The sequence below is a fragment of the Dendrobates tinctorius genome, unplaced genomic scaffold (genome assembly GCF_039654945.1).
Source record: "Dendrobates tinctorius isolate UK_male_01 unplaced genomic scaffold, ASM3965494v1 ptg000014l, whole genome shotgun sequence".
NCBI lineage: Eukaryota > Metazoa > Chordata > Amphibia > Anura > Dendrobatidae > Dendrobates > Dendrobates tinctorius.
Window position 1 is genome coordinate 29,893,715 of NW_027361682.1, and position 21,935 is coordinate 29,915,649.

Genomic DNA, 21,935 nt, shown 5'->3' on the forward strand with positions numbered 1-21,935 from the left:
TGTACGAGGTGTACGGAGCGGAGCCGTGTGTGTGTACGAGGTGGAGCCGCGCGTGTACAAGGTGTACGGAGAGGAGCCGTGTGTATGAGGTGTACGGAGAGGAGCCGTGTGTGTACGAGGTGTACGGAGCGGAGCCCTGTGTGTACGAGGTGTACGGAGAGGAGCCGTGTGTGTGTACGAGGTGGAGCCGCGCGTGTACAAGGTGTACGGAGAGGAGCCGCTTGTACGAGGTGTACGGAGAGGAGCCGTGTGTATGAGGTGTACGGAGAGGAGCCGTGTGTACGAGGTGTACGGAGAGGAGCTGCGCGTGTACGAGGTGTACGGAGCGGAGCCGTGTGTGTGTACGAGGTGGAGCCGCGCGTGTACAAGGTGTACGGAGAGGAGCCGTGTGTATGAGGTGTACGGAGAGGAGCCGTGTGTGTACGAGGTGTACGGAGCGGAGCCCTGTGTGTACGAGGTGTACGGAGAGGAGCCGTGTGTGTGTACGAGGTGGAGCCGCGCGTGTACAAGGTGTACGGAGAGGAGCCGCTTGTACGAGGTGTACGGAGAGGAGCCGTGTGTGTACGAGATGTACGGAGCGGAGCCACGCGTGTACGAGGTGGACAGAGTGGAGCCGTGTGTGTATGGAGTGGAGCCATATGTGTACGGGATGTACGGAGCAGAGCCAAGTGTGTACAAAGCATACAAAGCGTGCTTTTCCCACAGACACAGGAGTACACGGCGGAGCCCCGAGGAGCATTTTAAAACACACACATGACGTTCCACCTGAAGTGATGTGCTGGAAGCTGACCGGAAATGAGATAATTTCTTGAGGAGATTGTGACGGAACCAGGAATGCTTCAGATCCATCACCGTGTCCTCCTCCGACAGCACAGACAGCAGGATCGCCTTGGAATCGGGGATGCCGGCCATGTGAGCGGATCATGATAGGTCCTGCACCGGGAGGCTCAGGTGGGCACTACAATGGGAGCCGGGCTGCTATAGTATCTTTGTAGAATCTTTCTTTATTTCTTTCTTTTTCTTTCTCTCTCTGTTCTTTCTTTCTCTCTCTGTTCTTTCTTCCCCTCTTTCTTTCTTTTTCTTTCCGCTCTCTCTGTTCTTTCTTTCTTTTCTTTACTTCTTTCTTTCTCTCTCTGTTCCTTCTCTGTCTCTCTCTGTTCTTTCTTTCTTTCCCCTCTTTCTCTCTCTCTCTGTTCTTTCTCTGTCTCTCACTGTTCTTTCTTTGTCTCTCACTGTTCTTTCTTTCTTTCCCCTTTCTTTCTCGCTCTCTGTTTTCTTTTTTCTCTCTCTCTCTGTTTTCTCTCTTCCTTAGTGCCAGTCAGTGTGCCCATAATGCCAGCCACTGTGCCCTCAGTACCAGTCACTGTGATCAGCAGTGCTAAATGGGTGCGATTAGGTGTGGACATGGGTGTGACTAGTTGTGAAATAGGTGTGGCTGGGCGTGGCCAAAATTTCCCTTCTTCAAAAGTTGGGAGGTATGATAGGGGCGGCTATGACCAGGGGGTCTGGTTGCCCAATAGAGAGCAGTTCTGCCAGGAATTCTGTAATCATGCATACAAAAGGGGACAGAGATTTGGGAGGAGTACTGTACCTAAAAGCAATAAATAGGACTGAGCTGAAATACTGGGCACAGCTGTGACTACATGTTATATAGTCGTGTTAATCTCCTCTCACTTCTTGTAAACTACAAGTGTACAAAGATATTATATAGTCACCATGTGACTAGTGGGCCTGTGTAACTTCAAATGCCAGGGCTGAATTTTAGTCCCAGTCCGGCCCTGACATAGCCCCAGTGGTACAAAAACATAGAACAATAATATTAACCAGCATTATATAATACAAATATATCAATAGTGCATAATGATATCCAGGCGGTTATTAAAGCCCTGTGGCATGCGAGTCCCCAACTCAAATATCCACCTACTTTCTCTTGCAAGCACTTTTTTATGAAAATCTCCCCCTCTCAATGGTTTTTTTACATGCTCTATGCCCATAAAGGAGAAACCGCGTAAATCCCCATTATGTTTTTTTGAAAAATGTCGGGATACTACTGATGCACCAACCATAGGCAAATTACTAGCGTCTGACAGGTGTTTGCGGATTCTAGTTTTAAGGGGGTTCATCGTGCAACCTACATATTGCATACGGCATATATTGCAATTAATTAGATACACTACATTCTCCGTATTACAGTTTATAAAAGAACAAACATTAAACTGTTTTTTATTGGAGATAGATGTAAATATTTTAGATTTATTAGCAAAACCGCAGCACTTACAGATATTGGCACCGCATTTAAAAAATCCTGTTTTTAACCAATTGCTAGGGGAAATTTTATCCAGATCTTTGACCATGCTGGGTGATAATAATGTAGCTAAAGTCGGGGCTCTTCTTGCCACAAAGGCAATATCATTATTTTCCACAATATTTTTCAACATATCATTCTGAGATAACAAGGGAAGATATTTTTTGATGATTTTAACAATAGAATTAAACTGAGGACTATAATTGGTACTGAAAACCACCCTAGATTTTTTAGAGTCAAACTGTCTTTTTTTCTCAGAAGATTCCAACAGCTTAACCCTATCCATGCCTGCTACCATTTTCCTGGCTCTGTCCAAGGACCAATTAGGATACCCCCTTTTTTTTTAAATTATTACAGGTCATTTCAATTCCTTCCTCCAATTTGTCACTAGATGTAGTATTCCTTTTTAGTCTAATAAGCTCCCCCACAGGAATATTCTGAATGACATGTTTGGGGTGATTAGAGGAAGCCATTAAAATACTATTGCATGCAATGGATTTTTTTATAGGGAGATATCAGAACCCCATCATTGTCCAGATCTGCGGTCAGTTTCAAATCCAAGAAGTTAATTGATACCTCATGACCACTACTAGTAAATTTTAGATTGAAATCATTCAAATCCAAATAAGAGAAAAAACTTTTTGCAGACGAGAGACTACCCCTCCAGACAAATATCAGATCATCAATAAATCTCCCCAGCCAAACAATATTATCCTTGTATGGGTTATCAATAGAGTTGAGCGAAACGGGTCGAAAAAATTCAAAAGTCGCCGACTTTTGGCAAAGTCGGGTTTCATGAAACGAAACCCGACCCTAGGATGAGGTCGGCCACGAGGTCGGCGACTTACGCGCCAAAGTCGCGTTTCAAAAGTTTGTTTTGCGCTCTTTTTCAGCCAATCAGGATCCACGGACACTGTGGGCAACGTGATGACCTAGGCACGGGTCACCACCATCTTTCAGAAGGGCATGCAAGTGATTGGCTTGCTTTGGTGGGCGTCACAGGGGGTATAAAAGGGCATGCACGCCGACCGCCATCTTACTTCTGCCGATCTTAGTATAGGGAGAGGTTGCTGCTGATTCTGTAGGGAGAGCGTTAGGCAGGGAAGAAGACAAAAAAACTGCTTCTGCTGCTAGCGATTTGGCCTTCACAACACACAAGTCACTGTGTGTGCAGTGCAAGGGGAGGCTATATTGTGGAGTATCAGTGGTGTTGGTTGTTGGGCTGCCTTTTAAGGCTTCCTGACACGCTGGCATTGCTGTTTACCCACTGCTCCGCAAACTGCTTTTTTAAAAGCAATCCAATCTCCCTTATCCTCTAGTCACTTTTGTCACAGCTGTGCCATCGAGCCTGTCACATAGCGCTCAAATATCAGTGGGCCTCACACAATCCACAAGTGTCCAGTGTCCAAAAGTGTGCGCAGAGATTCAAAATCTCCATTATCCTCTCGTCACTTTGGTCACAGGCAGCTGTGCCATCGAGCGTGTCACATAGCGCTCAGATATCAGTGGGCCTCACACAATCCACAAGTGTCGAGTGTCCAAAAGTGTGCACAGAGATTCAAAATCTCCATTATCCTCTCGTCACTTTGGTCACAGGCAGCTGTGCCATCGAGCGTGTCACATAGCGCTCAGATATCAGTGGGCCTCACACAATCCACAAGTGTCCAGTGTCCAAAAGTGTGCGCAGAGATTCAAAATCTCCATTATCCTACTTTGGTCACAGGCAGCTGTGCCATCGAGCGTGTCACATAGCGCTCAGATATCAGTGGGCCTCACACAATCCACAAGTGTCCAGTGTCCAAAAGTGTGCGCAGAGATTCAAAATCTCCATTATCCTCTCGTCACTTTGGTCACAGGCAGCTGTGCCATCGAGCCTGTCACATAGCGCTCAGATATCAGTGGGCCTCACACAATCCACAAGTGTCCAGTGTCCAAAAGTGTGCGCAGAGATTCAAAATCTCCATTATCCTCTCGTCACTTTGGTCACAGGCAGCTGTGCCATCGAGCGTGTCACATAGCGCTCAGATATCAGTGGGCCTCACACAATCCACAAGTGTCCAGTGTCCAAAAGTGTGCGCAGAGATTCAAAATCTCCATTATCCTCTCGTCACTTTGGTCACAGGCAGCTGTGCCATCGAGCGTGTCACATAGCGCTCAGATATCAGTGGGCCTCACACAATCCACAAGTGTCCAGTGTCCAAAAGTGTGCGCAGAGATGCAAAATCTCCATTATCCTCTCGTCACTTTGGTCACAGGCAGCTGTGCCATCGAGCGTGTCACATAGCGCTCAGATATCAGTGGGCCTCACACAATCCACAAGTGTCCAGTGTCCAAAAGTGTGCGCAGAGATTCAAAATCTCCATTATCCTCTCGTCACTTTGGTCACAGGCAGCTGTGCCATCGAGCGTGTCACATAGCGCTCAGATATCAGTGGGCCTCACACAATCCACAAGTGTCCAGTGTCCAAAAGTGTGCGCAGAGATTCAAAATCTCCATTATCCTCTCGTCACTTTGGTCACATGCAGCTGTGCCATCGAGCGTGTCACATAGCGCTCAGATATCAGTGGGCCTCACACAATCCACAAGTGTCCAGTGTCCAAAAGTGTGCGCAGAGATTCAAAATCTCCATTATCCTCTCGTCACTTTGGTCACAGGCAGCTGTGCCATCGAGCGTGTCACATAGCGCTCAGATATCAGTGGGCCTCACACAATCCACAAGTGTCCAGTGTCCAAAAGTGTGCGCAGAGATTCAAAATCTCCATTATCCTCTCATCACTTTGGTCACAGGCAGCTGTGCCATCGAGCGTGTCACATAGCGCTCAGATATCAGTGGGCCTCACACAATCCACAAGTGTCCAGTGTCCAAAAGTGTGCGCAGAGATTCAAAATCTCCATTATCCTCTCGTCACTTTGGTCACAGGCAGCTGTGCCATCGAGCGTGTCACATAGCGCTCAGATATCAGTGGGCCTCACACAATCCACAAGTGTCCAGTGTCCAAAAGTGTGCGCAGAGATTCAAAATCTCCATTATCCTCTCGTCACTTTGGTCACAGGCAGCTGTGCCATCGAGCGTGTCACATAGCGCTCAGATATCAGTGGGCCTCACACAATCCACAAGTGTCCAGTGTCCAAAAGTGTGCGCAGAGATTCAAAATCTCCATTATCCTCTCGTCACTTTGGTCACAGGCAGCTGTGCCATCGAGCGTGTCACATAGCGCTCAGATATCAGTGGGCCTCACACAAACCACAAGTGTCCAGTGTCCAAAAGTGTGCGCAGAGATGCAAAATCTCCATTATCCTCTCGTCACTTTGGTCACAGGCAGCTGTGCCATCGAGCGTGTCACATAGCGCTCAGATATCAGTGGGCCTCACACAATCCACAAGTGTCCAGTGTCCAAAAGTGTGCGCAGAGATTCAAAATCTCCATTATCCTCTCGTCACTTTGGTCACAGGCAGCTGTGCCATCGAGCGTGTCACATAGCGCTCAGATATCAGTGGGCCTCACACAATCCACAAGTGTCCAGTGTCCAAAAGTGTGCGCAGAGATTCAAAATCTCCATTATCCTCTCGTCACTTTGGTCACAGGCAGCTGTGCCATTGAGCCTGTCACATAGCGCTCAGATATCAGTGGGCCTCACACAATCCACAAGTGTCCAGTGTCCAAAAGTGTGCGCAGAGATTCAAAATCTCCATTATCCTCTCGTCACTTTGGTCACAGGCAGCTGTGCCATCGAGCGTGTCACATAGCGCTCAGATATCAGTGGGCCTCACACAATCCACAAGTGTCCAGTGTCCAAAAGTGTGCGCAGAGATTCAAAATCTCCATTATCCTCTCGTCACTTTGGTCACAGGCAGCTGTGCCATCGAGCCTGTCACATAGCGCTCAGATATCAGTGGGCCTCACACAATCCACAAGTGTCCAGTGTCCAAAAGTGTGCGCAGAGATTCAAAATCTCCATTATCCTCTCGTCACTTTGGTCACAGGCAGCTGTGCCATCGAGCCTGTCACATAGCGCTCAGATATCAGTGGGCCTCACACAATCCAAAAGTGTCCACTGTCCACAAGTGTGTGCAGAAATTCTAAATCTCCCCTGTCCTATAGACACCTTGTACCTTGTTTTACATTACTATATAGTTTGTTGGATTTTGTCTACATTTCTACCAAAAATGAGGAAGGCTGGTGGAAGAGGCCGTGGAATTGGGCGGGGGTTGGCAGCTGGTAATGATGGTGTTGGTGGTGGATCTGATGGTAGTGGCAAGAGCAAAATAGGACCGAATGCAGGAGGTGCTGACCCTGCGTCATCGTCTGGCTACATAAGGCCTCGAACGCTTAGTTTTCTAGGAGTTGGCAAACCGCTTTTAAAGGCAGAGCATCAGGAAAAAGTTTTGTCTTACATTGCTGACTCAGCCTCCAGCTCTATCGCCTCCTCTTCTGAAGTTGTAAAAAGTAAAAGCACTGAGTCGTCATTGGAGGCTCATGTTCATGAACCACACCTTTCCTTGTGTCCTTCACCCCAACCAAGATTGAAGGATGACGCAGGCCATACTACTGATTACTCCATGGAGCTGTTTTCACATACCATGCCTGGATTATCAAGTGAAATGGTGAATTACCCAGGCCAAGATGAATCTGACATGGAGTGCACTGATGCACAGCCGCTGATGGATGATTCTGCTGGTACATTCACTCAGAGCACTACATTGTCCTCGCAGTGTACAGAGCCAGATTTTGACCCTGATGAGACTCAGGTGCCCCTTCCCGCACACTATACCACCATACACGGTGACACAGAGAAAGGTGCACATGACATAGAAGAGGAGGTGATGGATGACCCAGTTGTTGACCCAGATTGGCATCCATTGGGGGAAGAGGGTGCTGCTTCCAATAGCTCAGATGAGGAGCATCCACAGCAGACATCGACATCGCAACAGCTGTTATCTGGCAGGCCCGGAGCACTCCAAAGACAGGTTCCAAACATCAAAAGAGTTGCTGGACAGCTTGTCCAGAGGGTCAAAAGATCACAGCGTGCTAGGCCGCAAAATGTCTGCCAAAGTAGGAAGAGTGGAGTGTGGCACTTTTTTGAACAAAATCCTCATGATCAGGCCAAGATTATCTGTAAGAAGTGCGCAAAGACCTTTAGCCGAGGGAAAAATCTGAAAAATTTGAATACCAGTTGCATGCTTAGACATTTAACCAGCATGCACTTGCAAGCATGGACACAACACCAAACCTCAAGTGCCACATGTGCAACTGATCACAACGAAGGTAGTCAGCAACGCTACATTGTTTCCCCCACTGTAAGCCCACCGGTTAGCACAGCAGCAAATGTTGAGGTGTCGTTGCAAGACCACAGCAGTCAGGGAATCCCACTGTTATATCAACGAAAGACTGATTCTAGGCCATCAGAAAGAACACCAACTCCATCACCATCATCAACCCTCTCTCAGTCCGCCCTGTCCACCGCTACTTCCACCATATGCAGCTCTCAAGTCCAGCTCACCCTCCCAGACACTATGAGTAGGTCAAGAAAGTACTCAGTCTCTCATCCGCGTACAGTGGGTTTGAACGCCCACATTGCCAAACTAATCTCGTTTGAGATGATGCCCTTTCGGTTGGTGGAAAGCACAGCTTTCCGCAAACTCATGGCCTATGCAGTACCACGCTATGACCTACCCAGTCGCCACTTCTTCTCTCGCAAAGCCATCCCAGCCCTCCACCATCATGTGAAAGACCGCATTGTCCATGCACTCAAGCAGTCAGTGAGCGGAAAGGTGCACCTCACAACTGATGCATGGTCCAGTCGGCATGGCCAGGGCCGTTACGTGTCCATCACTGCGCACTGGGTTAATGTGGTGGATGCAGGGTCCACAGGGGACAGCGGTAGTGGGACAGTGCTGCCTAGCCCACGGTATAGGAAACAGTTGGCTGTAGGCGTTCGACCCTCCTCCTCCTCCTCCTCCTCCTCCAGAAGCGAAAGCTCGTCCACAGAGCGCAGTCGTACGAGCACTCCATCTGCAGCTGCCACTGTTGCACACGATGTGTCCCCCTATCGAGCAGCTCGTGGAAAGCGTCAGCAGGCTGTGTTGCAGATGATGTGTTTGGGCGACAGACACACCGCCGAGGTGCTGGCCGAGTACTTGAAGCGACAAACTGAGTCATGGCTGGGCAGTGTACATCTTGAGGCAGGCAAGGTAGTTAGTGATAACGGCCGTAATTTTGTGGCAGCCATAGCCCTTTCAAAACTCAGCCACATACCTTGCTTGGCTCACACCTTGAACCTGGTGGTGCAGTGCTTCCTCAAAAATTATCCGGAGTTAACAGCCCTGCTCCAGAAGGTGCGAAGACTGTGCGCGCACATCCGCCGGTCGCCTGTACACTCCGTTCGTATGCAGAAGCTGCAGCGATTGCTCCACCTTCCCAACCACCGCCTCATTATCGACATTGCAACAAGGTGGAACTCCACCCTGCACATGGTGGAGCGGCTGTGCGAGCAGAGGCAGGCCATAATGCATTTGTGGGAGGATACACGGCCAGGCACTTTGAGAGCAGACATGGAGTTGACAGGCATGCAGTGTTCGAAGCTGAAAGACCTTTGTAAAGTCCTTCAGTGTTTTGAGGAATGCACACGGCTGGTAAGTGCAGACGACGCCATCCTAAGCATGAGCATCCCACTTATGCGTCTGCTCATGCAAACTTTGACGCACCTTAAGGAGCAGGCGTCTGCAGCCAATGTTGATGAGGAGGAAGAGGAGGAGGGAATCCTTGATGACATTCAGCCATTGTCTGCTCAGGGACCTCTCCTGGACGAGGTGGAGGAAGAAGAGGAGGATGAGGAGGATGATGGGGATGATTACTTAGGGGAGGAGGATGCATCTCGTGGGGCAAGTGAAAATGTTGGCGTGGCAAGGTCTGGTACAGGGTTTGTGCGTGACTGGAGGGATGTGGATTTGCCAGAACGTGCTCCTCCACCCAGCACTCGCAGTGCATCATTGACACCGGGAACATTGGCCCACATGTCAGATTATGCCTTGCGGATCCTAAAAAGGGACCCCCGCATTGCCAAAATGATGAACGATGACGACTACTGGTTGGCCAGCATCCTGGATCCACGCTATAAAGGCAAATTACAAAACATCATGCCACAGGAGAACCTTGACCTAATATTGGCTAATAAACAAGCAACTCTGGTAAATCGGTTGCTTGAGGCATTCCCAGCACACAGCAGCGGTGATGGTTCTCACACGAGCCGTACGGGCCGGGGGCAGCTTGGCAGAGGTGTTCGTGGTGCACACAGCAGAAGTGGCGTTGGAGACAGGGGTTTCATGACAATGTTGTGGACTGATTTTTCAAATACCGCTCACACAACTGGTAATACAGCATCGATGGAAAGTGACAGGAGACAGCAGTTGTCAACTATGGTTACAAACTACTTTTCCTCCCATATCGATGTTCTCCCACACAGGTCATTCCCCTTTGACTATTGGGCCGCTAAACTGGACACCTGGCCTGAATTGGCCCAATATGCCTTACAGGAGCTCGCTTGCCCAGCTGCAAGTGTGCTATCGGAAAGAGTCTTCAGTGCAGCTGGATCAATCCTGACAGAAAAAAGGACCCGTCTGTCAACCCAAAATGTGGATGATCTAACCTTCATTAAAATGAACCACTCATGGGTTTCCAAGGATTTTGTCCCACCTTCCCCTGATGACACATAGGGTGACAGAAAAATGGCTTGCTTTGGTCCACCTCTTCCTGGTACTTCACCTATTTCGCCTTTTGCATCAGCTGAATGTCCAACATCAACATATGCCACTTTCTAAAACTCCCTAACTATGCTGCCTCCCCCCCCATGGCCGGGGTCACCACCTACCGCACGACACCGTGCGAGTGCCGTTGCCCTGGACAGGTGGGTAGGCCGACTCTTGGGCGCGGGCACTGGCACAGGGTCCCTCATAGTGCAATCAAGTGTCTCTGACGGTGGTGGTGCACACCCGCCGTCAGACACACCGCTGTACTATGAGGGGCCCAGTGCCAGTACCGACGCCCACGAGTGGGCCCTCCTTGCTTGGGCAGGGCCCCAGCATTTGCAATCTTTACCTCTCCCTGATCCTCCGCTGTGTAATCTGGGCCGTCAAATCCATACTGTGCCTGACACCATCTGAGCCTGCCTCCTGAGACATATATTTTGAATGTGTACGCTATCCATACATGTTATCCGGGGATACGGTACCCTTTGTAACCTTTGTGCAATCATGTGCAATCCATACTGTGCCTGACACCGTCTGAGCCTGCCTCCTGAGACATATATTTTGAATGTGTACGCTATCCATACATGTTATCCAGGGATACGGTACCCTTTCTAACCTTTGTGCAATCACGTGCAATCCATACTGGGCCTGACACCGTCTGAGCCTGCCTCCTGAGACATATATTTTGAATGTGTACGCTATCCATACATGTTATCCAGGGATACGGTACCCTTTCTAACCTTTGTGCAATCACGTGCAATCCATACTGGGCCTAACACCGTCTGAGCCTGCCTCCTGAGACATATATTTTGAATGTGTACGCTATCCATACATGTTATCCGGGGATACGGTACCCTTTCTAACCTTTGTGCAATCACGTGCAATCCATACTGGGCCTAACACCGTCTGAGCCTGCCTCCTGAGACATATATTTTGAATGTGTACGCTATCCATACAAGTTATCCGGGGATACGGTACCCTTTCTAACCTTTGTGCAATCACGTGCAATCCATACTGTGCCTGACACCGTCTGAGCCTGCCTCCTGAGACATATATTTTGAATGTGTACGCTATCCATACATGTTATCCAGGGATACGGTACCCTTTCTAACCTTTGTGCAATCACGTGCAATCCATACTGGGCCTGACACCGTCTGAGCCTGCCTCCTGAGACATATATTTTGAATGTGTACGCTATCCATACATGTTATCCAGGGATACGGTACCCTTTCTAACCTTTGTGCAATCACGTGCAATCCATACTGGGCGTGAGAACGGCTGGCGAGCTGTTAAGCAAGCTACAGCACCTGTCCAGACAAGTACAGGGATTCCCTAGCGAGGAGACTTATTTGATTGTTTTCAATGTTGGGACAGCAATTTTTGGGGAGCACTATACTCTGGAGAATGATAGATGGGGCCCACCATACGCTGGAACATTCCAAAGGTGGACATCAGACACTGGAGCAGCATTTACAGGGCCCATTATACACTAGAGCATTAGAAATGGGGCCCATTATGTTTGGAGCATTATTTGGGCCCATAAGACAGTGGAGCTTCATCCATGGGGACCAACATATACTGTAGCATTATGTGGAGCTCATCATATACTGTTTCAAACATTATATGGGACCAATGATTCTGTATGGAGAAATAGATGGGCCTCGTCATGAGATGTAAAAAGTGAGGTATTTTTCATTGTACTATACCGCTATTTCTCTGCCGTATCGGAGCATGATGAGTTGTGGTATGTGTTAAAGGGGCGCTCTTTCGCCCAGGGCACATGAAAACCTGCAGCCAGCCCTCCCCCCCCACAACTTTAGCCAAATAACCCCCATTTTTCAGTGTGTAACTTGTATTATGAAGTTAATTAAGGTTGACAAGCTTAAGTAAGAAGAATTGATGCTTTTGGCATTCAAATGGGCACTGTAGGTGTGTTTCCTGTCCTCCTCTCACTGCCTACTTTTATTCCCCATTGACTTACATTGGGTTTCGTGTTTCGGGACGACCCCGACTTTTCCCTATAATCGGACGATCTTGCTCGACCCGACTTTTGGAAAAGTCGGGTTTCACGAAACGAAACGCGACCCTAAAAACCAAAAGTCGCTCAACTCTAGTTATCAATATTAAAGATATAATTTTCTTCCCACACAGACATAACCAGGTTAGCTAGGGAAGGTGAAAACTTGGCACCCATGCTCACACCCTGTGTCTGGAGGAAATATCTCTCATCAAACACAAAATAGTTGTGGCTTAAAAGAAATTGAATTGAGGAAACAATAAACCTCTGAATGGAATCCTCATAATTACTGTATCTGGACAAATAATATGTGATGCATCGTAACGCGACGTGATGGGGGATAGAAGGATATAACCCCACCACATCGCAAGATAACCACACATAATCAGATTGCCAGTGAAATTTTTCCATAATCTGTATTATACTTTTGGAATCTTTAAGATGACTTGGTGTTAATGGCACTAAAGGTTGAAGATAAAAATCAACCCACTCCCCTAGTTTCTCACTAAATGATCCTATCCCAGACACGATAGGTCTGAGAGGGGGAGGAAAAACCTCTTTATGAACTTTAGGGAGTGAGTGGTATATTGGGACAATCGGTGTTTCACAAAAAATAAATTTTTTAATTCTGTCTGAAATAGCACCCATACTAATTCCCACCTGTAATAGATGTAATAATTCAGAGTTAAATGAATTAGTTGGATTAGATGGCAATTCAATATAGGTGCTACTGTTTTCTAAATCCAGCAAGTTCATTTTCTTATATAAACCAGCATTGAGAGCCACAATAGCACCCCCCTTGTCTGCCTGGACAACAAGGAGATCGCCATTAGCCCTCAATTTATCAATTGCCCTATGTTCAGAAATACTCAGATTAAATTTAACCTCTTGATGTTCTACTTGATTATAAAGAGACACAAGCTCACTTTCAATTGTTTCCTAAAAAAAATCAAGGAAAGGAGGTCTCGATTTTACTGGGTAGAACATGGGATTACGAGTCTGAAACCTGTCAATTAGATTAACCCTATCCTCCAACTCTGTCTCCCCCTCTAGTTGTCTTAAATTAGAGACAGCTACCTGTTCACTAAAATGAATACAGTTATTATCAGATGATATACTGACAGATGATAAATCATTATACACATGAGTATTGTCCTCATTATAATGAACTTTAAGGGTCAAATTACGTGCAAATCTATTGATATCAACAATAGTGTCAAATAAACTGAATTTTTTAACTGGAGAAAAACCTAGTCCTTTAGACAAGAGTCCAATCTGTGAGTCTGTCAAAATGTAACTGGAAAGATTGAATACAGGAATCTCCATTAACGGCGCTTGCGAAACGTCATATGAAAACCTTTTGGACTTGTGTTTCCTTCCTCCCCTCTTGCATATTCGTTTTTTGGCAAGGCACCTTCTTGTTGAAAGTTCCTTTTTTGGTGTTTTTTGCCACCAGTCTGAATACTGGCTACTGAAGCAACTGAGGAGTCTGTTAATTCATCCGATGTTTCCCCAAAAGAGGTATCATAATTGGCCGTAGAATTAAAAGATAATTTAGGTTTCTTATACCAGGACTTATGTTTTCTCAGAATAGAGGGAGGATTACTAGCCCAATTATATATTTTGTCATTCTTGTAATCATCAAGATCTCTCTGAAATTTTCTTTTCTTTAAAAGGAATACTACATCTAGTGACAAATTGGAGGAAGGAATTGAAATGACCTGTAATAATTTAAAAAAAAGGGGGTATCCTAATTGGTCCTTGGACAGAGCCAGGAAAATGGTAGCAGGCATGGATAGGGTTAAGCTGTTGGAATCTTCTGAGAAAAAAAGACAGTTTGACTCTAAAAAATCTAGGGTGGTTTTCAGTACCAATTATAGTCCTCAGTTTAATTCTATTGTTAAAATCATCAAAAAATATCTTCCCTTGTTATCTCAGAATGATATTTTGAAAAATATTGTGGAAAATAATGATATTGCCTTTGTGGCAAGAAGAGCCCCGACTTTAGCTACATTATTATCACCCAGCATGTTCAAAGATCCGGATACAATTTCCCCTAGCAATTGGTTAAAAACAGGATTTTTTAAATGCGGTGCCAATATCTGTAAGTGCTGCGGTTTTGCTAATAAATCTAAAACATTTACATCTATCTCCAATAAAAAACAGTTTAATGTTTGTTCTTTTATAAACTGTAATACGGAGAATGTAGTGTATCTAATTAATTGCAATATATGCCGTATGCAATATGTAGGTTGCACGATGAACCCCCTTAAAACTAGAATCCGCAAACACCTGTCAGACGCTAGTAATTTGCCTATGGTTGGTGCATCAGTAGTATCCCGACATTTTTCAAAAAAACATAATGGAGATTTACGCGGTTTCTCCTTTATGGGCATAGAGCATGTAAAAAAACCATTGAGAGGGGGAGATTTTCATAAAAAAGTGCTTGCAAGAGAAAGTAGGTGGATATTTGGGGACTCGCATGCCACAGAGCTTTAATAACCGCCTGGATATCATTATGCACTATTGATATATTTGTATTATATAATGCTGGTTAATATTATTGTTCTATGTTTTTGTACCACTGGGGCTATGTGCACACGGTGCCGATTCTGCTGTGGAATTTTCCGCGTAGATTTTGCTAAATCTTTAGGTAAGATGATCTGCGTTTTGCCTGCAGTTTTGTCGCAGATTTGGTGCAGTTTTTGTGCAGATTTCCCCTGCAGTTTCCGCCTGCAGATTTCTATAATGGAGCAGGTGGAGAGCTGCAGCAGAGCCGCACAGGAGAAGCGATACGCTGCTTCTTTTATTCTGCACCAGATCTGCGCAGAAAAATCTGCAGCATGTGCACAGCCTTTTTTGTTTTACATAGCCTTAAATGGTACTGTGCATCACGTGCAGTTCTGCTGCTTTTCTGCTGCGGTTCTGCAGGGCCAAATCTGCTGCGGAACTGCACGGAGTCTGCACTGTGTGCACAGGGCCTTAAATCTTATGGTCAGATTATCGGACATTCCTAATGTACTTCTCTCCAATATGTTGAATTCTTTCCTTATAATCTTTATGCATGTTGTATACTGATCAATATGTGGATAGTTTATATGTTTGATCTGCTTTTATAGCACATGTTTTTAAGTCTCTCACATATGTTTATAATTACCCTGATGGGAGTGGGATGTATATAAGGTTCCATGTTTGGAAAGCAGATTAGATTCTGGACCGTGAAGAAGGCGGGTTCTACCGCTGAAACGCGTAGTCCTATCTGCACGACTTTCCTGCATTATTGCTGTTTTGAACTGCTTGGACCATTGCACTTTAATGGATTTATGAATAAAAAGAAAAAAAATTTTAACAGCATCCTGGATTGCTCACGTTATTGCTGGACTTTGCTTTGTCGTTGTTCATATATATATATATATATATATATATAGTGTATATATGTGTGTATATACATATGTGTGTATATATATATATATATATAGAAAGATGGAGAAATTAATGCAGTTCTGCCTTATTGGCACTAAGCCAAATTCAGATGGCAAGTTGCACCTGTGTACATTAGTCACAATTCATGAAGGAAAAAGTCATGTTAGACAACGTAAAAAGCTTATGAAGTTGTGTGGAATGCCAGAAGGGGGGCGGTTACAGCCCCTGGAGTGGAAGATTGTCTTGAAAGGTATCCTAGAAGATAATGGATTGTTGTCTACTGCTAGGGCATGGGAAAGAGTCTCTGAAAGTCTGTATAGAGAAAATTGGATAGAAGAGGAAAGGAATAAAAAGGACAGAGTTTTGAGTTATGTATATTACAAGCACATATCCCATCAGTGGCCACCGCTGTATAATGGTGGCACAGGGCCATGTGTTTCTTCTGATGGCAGCCATTTTTGTGGATGAGCCATGTGTTTCTTCTGGCAGCCATTTTGGGAATGGCAAATGTGTTTCTTCTGGCAGCCATTTTGGGAATGGCAAATGTGTTTTTTTCTGGCAGCCATTTTGGGAATGGCAAATGTGTTTCTTCTGGCAGCCATTTTGGGATGGCAAATGTGTTTCTTCTGGCAGCCATTTTAGGAATGGCAAATGTGTTTCTTCTGGCAGCCATTTTGGGAATGGCAAATGTGTTTCTTCTGGCAGCCATTTTGAAGATGGCAAATGTGTTTCTTCTGGCAGCCATTTTGGGAATGGCAAATGTGTTTCTTCTGGTAGCCATTTTGGGAATGGCAAATGTGTTTCTTCTGGAAGCCATTTTGGGAATGGCAAATGTGTTTCTGGCAGCCATTTTGAAGATGGCAAATGTGTTTCTTCTGGCAGCCATTTTGAAGATGGTAACTGTGTTACTTCTGGTGGCAGCCATTTTGTGGATGGCAAATGTGCTACTTGTGGTGGTGGCCATCTTGGAACGTCACCCCAGATCATATAAACTGAGACGTATCATCATCTGACTAACACAGATCTGTCTAAATCGAGTGAGAGATAATTCAAGAAGAAACACACAACTTCCAGTGATGAACATCTTATATTAAGGGTACACACCACACCACCAAATCCTTGTTACCCAGTATTAATAATAATAATCTTTATTTTTATATAGCGCTAACATATTCCGCAGCCCTTTACAGTTTGCACATATTTTCATCACTGTCCCCGATGGGGCTCACAATCTAAATTCCCTATCAGTATGTCTTTAGAATGTGGGAGGAAACCGGAGTACCCGGAGGAAACCCACGCAAACACGGGGAGAACATACAAACTCCTTGCAGATGTTGTCCTTGGTGGGATACGAACCCAGGACCTCAGCGCTGCAAGGCTGCAGCGCTAACCACTGAGCCACCATTGACCACTAACGGCCAATACTATATTCCTTCGAGAAGTAAACAGCTTTACCCATGTTCCCTGTTACAATGGTGTCCAGTGGGCCACCGACCCTTTCCCCTATCACTCCTGTGGTGAACCCAACAATCCATCCACCTAGATCATCCCTGGCACTGACCTTTTTTACTGTCACTTCCACTGCCCATTTAGCCACACACCCACACGAGATACTCCAAGCAACAACCTCTCCTCCCAATGCTTCTGCTACAACAGCACTCTCTCTCAGTCTACCTAACCCTATACCCAGTACCTCACAGGTTCTCTCGCAGCCAAGCGCACACCTGTACGGGACAGTGGCAAATGTATCAAGGGGGAACTCAACCTGGGTGGGGGGTATCAACATAACATGAAGCGCAAAGGGGAGGGAATGTTGGCAACCTATTTATGAAAAATAACTTCCTGAGAGATCCTTGTTAGTGGTGGAAAAGGGTGACAAAACAACAATGGAAACTGACGCTATTGTTAATGCTGCCAATTCTCGGTTAGAGCACAACGGAGGTGTGGCTAGAACTATAGTGGAAGCAGGAGAGGCGACTATTCAAGCTGACAGACGAATCATTGTTGAGTCATGTGGTCAGATAGCTGCTGGGGACATAGCGGTGACTAAATCTGGCAATCTTCCATGTAGAATGATCATACACGCTGTGACCCCTACTTTTGACCCTATTCATCCAGACGTTAGTGCTCAACAACTTCGAGCCGCAATAACTCACATTTTAGAGTATGCAAATATTAGTGAGCAGATTGAAACCTTGACAATTCCCGTTATTGGTGTTTGCATTTTCGGTTTCCCTGTTCATGCATTTGCAAGAGAAATAGTTGGAATTATAATGAACAAGTGTAGCCCCCCCAAACATTTGCTGCCTGTTCGAAATCAGGTTAATTAGTAATGAGGACAGGATTGTTAAAGCTTTTAAGACTCCCTGCGTCACCTGGACTCCCCCATGATATTGGAGCTGCCCAATTAGAGCCCCTCGTTCCAGGACTGTTACCTCCTCAGGCTCGTCATACACAAGTGATTACATCTGTACTCCCGGTGCCACCTCTACTCCCGCCTCAGGTGCCACCAGCAACAGTGCCAATGCTCATGTCAGAGGAGCCCACCCTCTATGTCAAGTTTACACCGCAGCTAGCTGCTACTCTGTTGAACCAACTTCCAAATCAAGAAAAACAGACGACGCCTTTCTACAGAAGCATGCTTCAAATCCAAAGGAATTATTCAGCCATGTGGCAAGATCTAATTTCCCTGGCAAATCTTAAAGCAGGCAATGCATATTGGCCTGTTATGGAAATTGAGTTCAATGATGCCTCACTTGCCAGTGACACCACATGGGACTCTGGTGTTGAGTTCTGCCATCAACTTAAGACATGGGCCTCGGATAAGTTGGCTGATCAGTCAAAATCTTTCAAGGATGTCACGCAGGAACCAGGGGAATCGGTGGAGAGATATCATGCTCATCTAACTACTTGTTTGTCAGTGAAGTAGCAGGACATGCTTCTGGAATCCTAGCAAAGAAACATGGGGGAAGAACAAGACCAATCAGCTATTACTCTGCCCGCTTGGACTCTGTGTCTCAAGCTTCCCCGACTTGCCTCAGAGCCGTACATGCTGCACATATGCTTCTGGACAAAACTTCTGATATCATCTTAGGACACCCGGTTTTCTTAATGGCTCCACAAGACATAAAAGCTATGCTTGACTAGACTCAATCTAAACACCTGAGGCTGCAGCATCATATGAGTCTCCAATGTTCCCTCTTGATTCCAGATAATGTCACTCTTGTCCGCTGCAAAATCCTCAACCTGTCCATGCTGCTTCCTCTTTCCAGGGGGAATGTGGATGATGATACTGATGCTCTCGGTGAAGACGCCTTTACACACTCAGAGGATCATGACTGTCTCGAACAAATGCAGGAAGAAGCAGCCTCCTAGAAAAACGTGTCCGAAGACCTATTCCCACATGCTGACCTGACGTTCTTCACTGATGGTTCCAGATTTGCAGATGAAACAGGAAGGTTCCATACGGGATATGCCATGGTTACACATGACCAGGTCATCTCAGCCGGATCCCTACCACCGCATATGTCCACACAAGAAGCGGAACTTAAGGCTTTGACACTGGCTTGTCAGGAAGCTACGGAGAAGGTAGTCAATATCTACACGGATTCAAGATATGCTTTCGGAGTGGCTCATGACTTCGACAGTATCTAGGCAGCCAGAGAATACCTAACATCCAGTGGAACTCCTGTAAAACATGCTGCTACCATACAAGAACTTTTGGCCGCTGTAGATCTACCTTCGAAGGTTGCAGTGATCAAAAACATAGCTCATGGGAGATTGGATTCTCCAGAAGCAAGGGGGATCCATTTGGGAAAGAGAAAGCAGTTGTGTACGTGTCACAAGACACTGGAGAAGGGCCTCAAAGCTCTCTTATGACGTTTATCCATTTACATCAAGAAGAGACACCAGATGAGGAAAAGAAGTCGTGGCAAGAAAGAGGAGCTAAAAAGGATGAAGATGGAGTCTGGAGGATGAACAAAAAGATCTGTCTACCCCGTAATCTGTACCCCTCGGTGACAGAGTGGGCACACGGTATCACCCATAGAGGCAAGAATCAGATGAATAACTTGGTTTGGAAGACTTATATGGCACCTGGGATCTCTACTGTCACCCAAAAATATTGCAAATCCTGCCTTGTGTGTGCAACATGCAAATCCAGCACCACCTCAGAAAGTTACTCAGAAACAATTGGCTGAACCACTCTATCCCTTTCAGAGAATTCAAATCGATCATATTCAAATGCCAAAAGTAGGGAATTATGCATATGTGGATCGCCCACCAGGGCAGCGGGGATACTCGGTACCGGGCCAGTTCTTAAAGGGCAGCGATAACCCGGTCCGTGGCCCTGGGCGTCCAGTAAAAGGGGGATATTTACAGGGGAAAAATAAAGAGTTTGTAAAGTGTTTGTGACGCCACCTGTGGTTTCTGGTCATAGTTGACCAGCGCTGCAGGGCAGATCCTCTGGGACTGATGGTGGGATGCAGCAGAGTTGGAATCGCTCTCCACAGGGAGAGCTTTTGTCCCAGGGCAGATGTAGTAGAAGAGATGTTGTGGTTGTTGATAATAGATTTAGCAGAGCTGAGTGAGAGTTGCAGAAAGAATTCAGAGGACACAGCTGGTTGCAGTTCCAAAGCTTCACTCACAGTTCTGGTGCTCACAGATGCCCGCTTGGCACTGCGTCCTTCAGGTGAGGGGCTCAGTAAACTCCCAGGCAGATGGAGAACACCTTTCCAGCACTCTCTTAAGTATGTGCCTTTCCTGGGCGTCTCACTGTGCTGGCTTTCCTACTTCTCTTCCTTCCCAACACCTCACAGTCAGTGTCCCAGGCCAGCAGCCGCGGACCTTGTCAGATAACGTCCTTTCTGCGTTTCCTTGCTCCCTTATGGCTGCTTTTCTGGAGAAGATAACTGTGGCATGTAGTTAAGGTACCTAAAGGTGCCTCAACCTCCGGCTTGCTAGTTGAGTCCAATGATATCTCCACTAAGCTAGGGGGCCGGTACCCCACTGCGACCTGATCCCTCCACCCAACGTCCATCAACGTGGAACGAGCCCCACGAGCAGTATAGATCCCTTCCCTCTACAGGGAGTCTCCTTCAGTCTCTTTCCTTCCAGCAGCTCCTCTGAACAGGAGCTGCTCCACACACATCTGTTCTCTTCTTCCCCTACGGGACGACTGTTCTAACTCTAACTCTATTCTCCCGCTCTAAACCTACAAGCTCCACACACCTCCCAACACCTTTTACTACCCAGGCAGGGTTGAGATCCTCCTCCCGTAGGGTCCATCCAGGGTGCCCTGCTGCTATAGGGTGTGTGTTGGGTGTAAGTGTTAGAGTGCTGTCAGTTGCCCCCACCTTATCTGGGAAGTGGGATACCACACCTCTGGTTGAGGTGCAGTACCTCTCTGGTGACTGAACCCTCAAGGGCACCACATATGTACTGGTAGTGACTGACATGTACTCAGGATGGCCCGAAGCCTATCCAGTAACCAACATGATTGCCAGAGTGACTGTTAAGAGACTGATGACTGAAGTAGTATGCCGATATGGGGTCCCAGAGGTAACTGAGAGTGACCAAGGACCTGCATTCATTGCAGCACTGACTAAAGAACTGTGAACATTGGTAGGAGCTGACTTGGGTTTACATACTCCATATTACCCTCAGAGCAGTGGAAAAGTAGAAAGACTGAATGAAAAAAAAAAAAAAATACTGAAAGCCAGTCAGGAGGTCAGACTTCCTTAGACACACATTTTGCCCATTGCCTTATACTCAGTCAGAAACACTCCAAGAGATACCACTACACTCACACCATATGAGATTCTTTTTGGGGGCCTCCAAGATTGGCTCAATATTTTCCACAACAGCTAGCCTTAGGAAGTGATATTCTTGTAAATTATGTCATTGCCCTTACTGAAAAACTGATCTTAACACATGCACGAGTTTTATCATCCATTCCAGATCCAGATTCCAGTGAAAGTACCCAAACTTTCCAACCTGGTGACTACGTGCTGGTAAAGAAGTTCATCAGAAAGACATTCCTGGAGTTAAGATTTGAGGGTCCCTACCAAGTGTGCTTGACCACTCCTACTTCAGTCAAACTTGAAGTAAGACCGACGTGGATACACGTTTCTCACGGCAAGAAGTTCGTGCCTCCATCAGAACCTTCTACATAATGTTGCATATCCTTTACTTTGTGTGTTGTGCAATACAGGTCCCACCGGAAAGGTTACAGTAGCCATAAAAAAAGCTGAATTCCCTACAAAAAAAAAATTAAAAAGGAATTCAGGTGTAGAAAATCCCTAGGACCAATACTTTTTGTGGATGAAGGGATGGCAGATATGGCTAGCTCAGATAGATGTTGTTATCCTTGTCGTCTTAATTATTGCAGCAATTATTGCAGAAGATATATATACGTTGAACAATGTATTAAATGGAGATTGCGTT

The 21,935-nt window shown here is 46.2% G+C and overlaps 1 protein-coding gene across 1 annotated transcript; it reads left to right on the forward strand.

Moving 5' to 3' along the window:
• The first annotated feature begins 17,377 nt into the window (after positions 1 to 17,377).
• LOC141070836 (protein mono-ADP-ribosyltransferase PARP9-like) lies at positions 17,378 to 17,821 on the forward strand. The gene has a single exon (XM_073559577.1). It carries the CDS (start codon positions 17,378 to 17,380, stop codon positions 17,819 to 17,821), a length of 444 nt encoding a protein of 147 aa, XP_073415678.1.
• Positions 17,822 to 21,935: the final 4,114 nt, after the last annotated feature.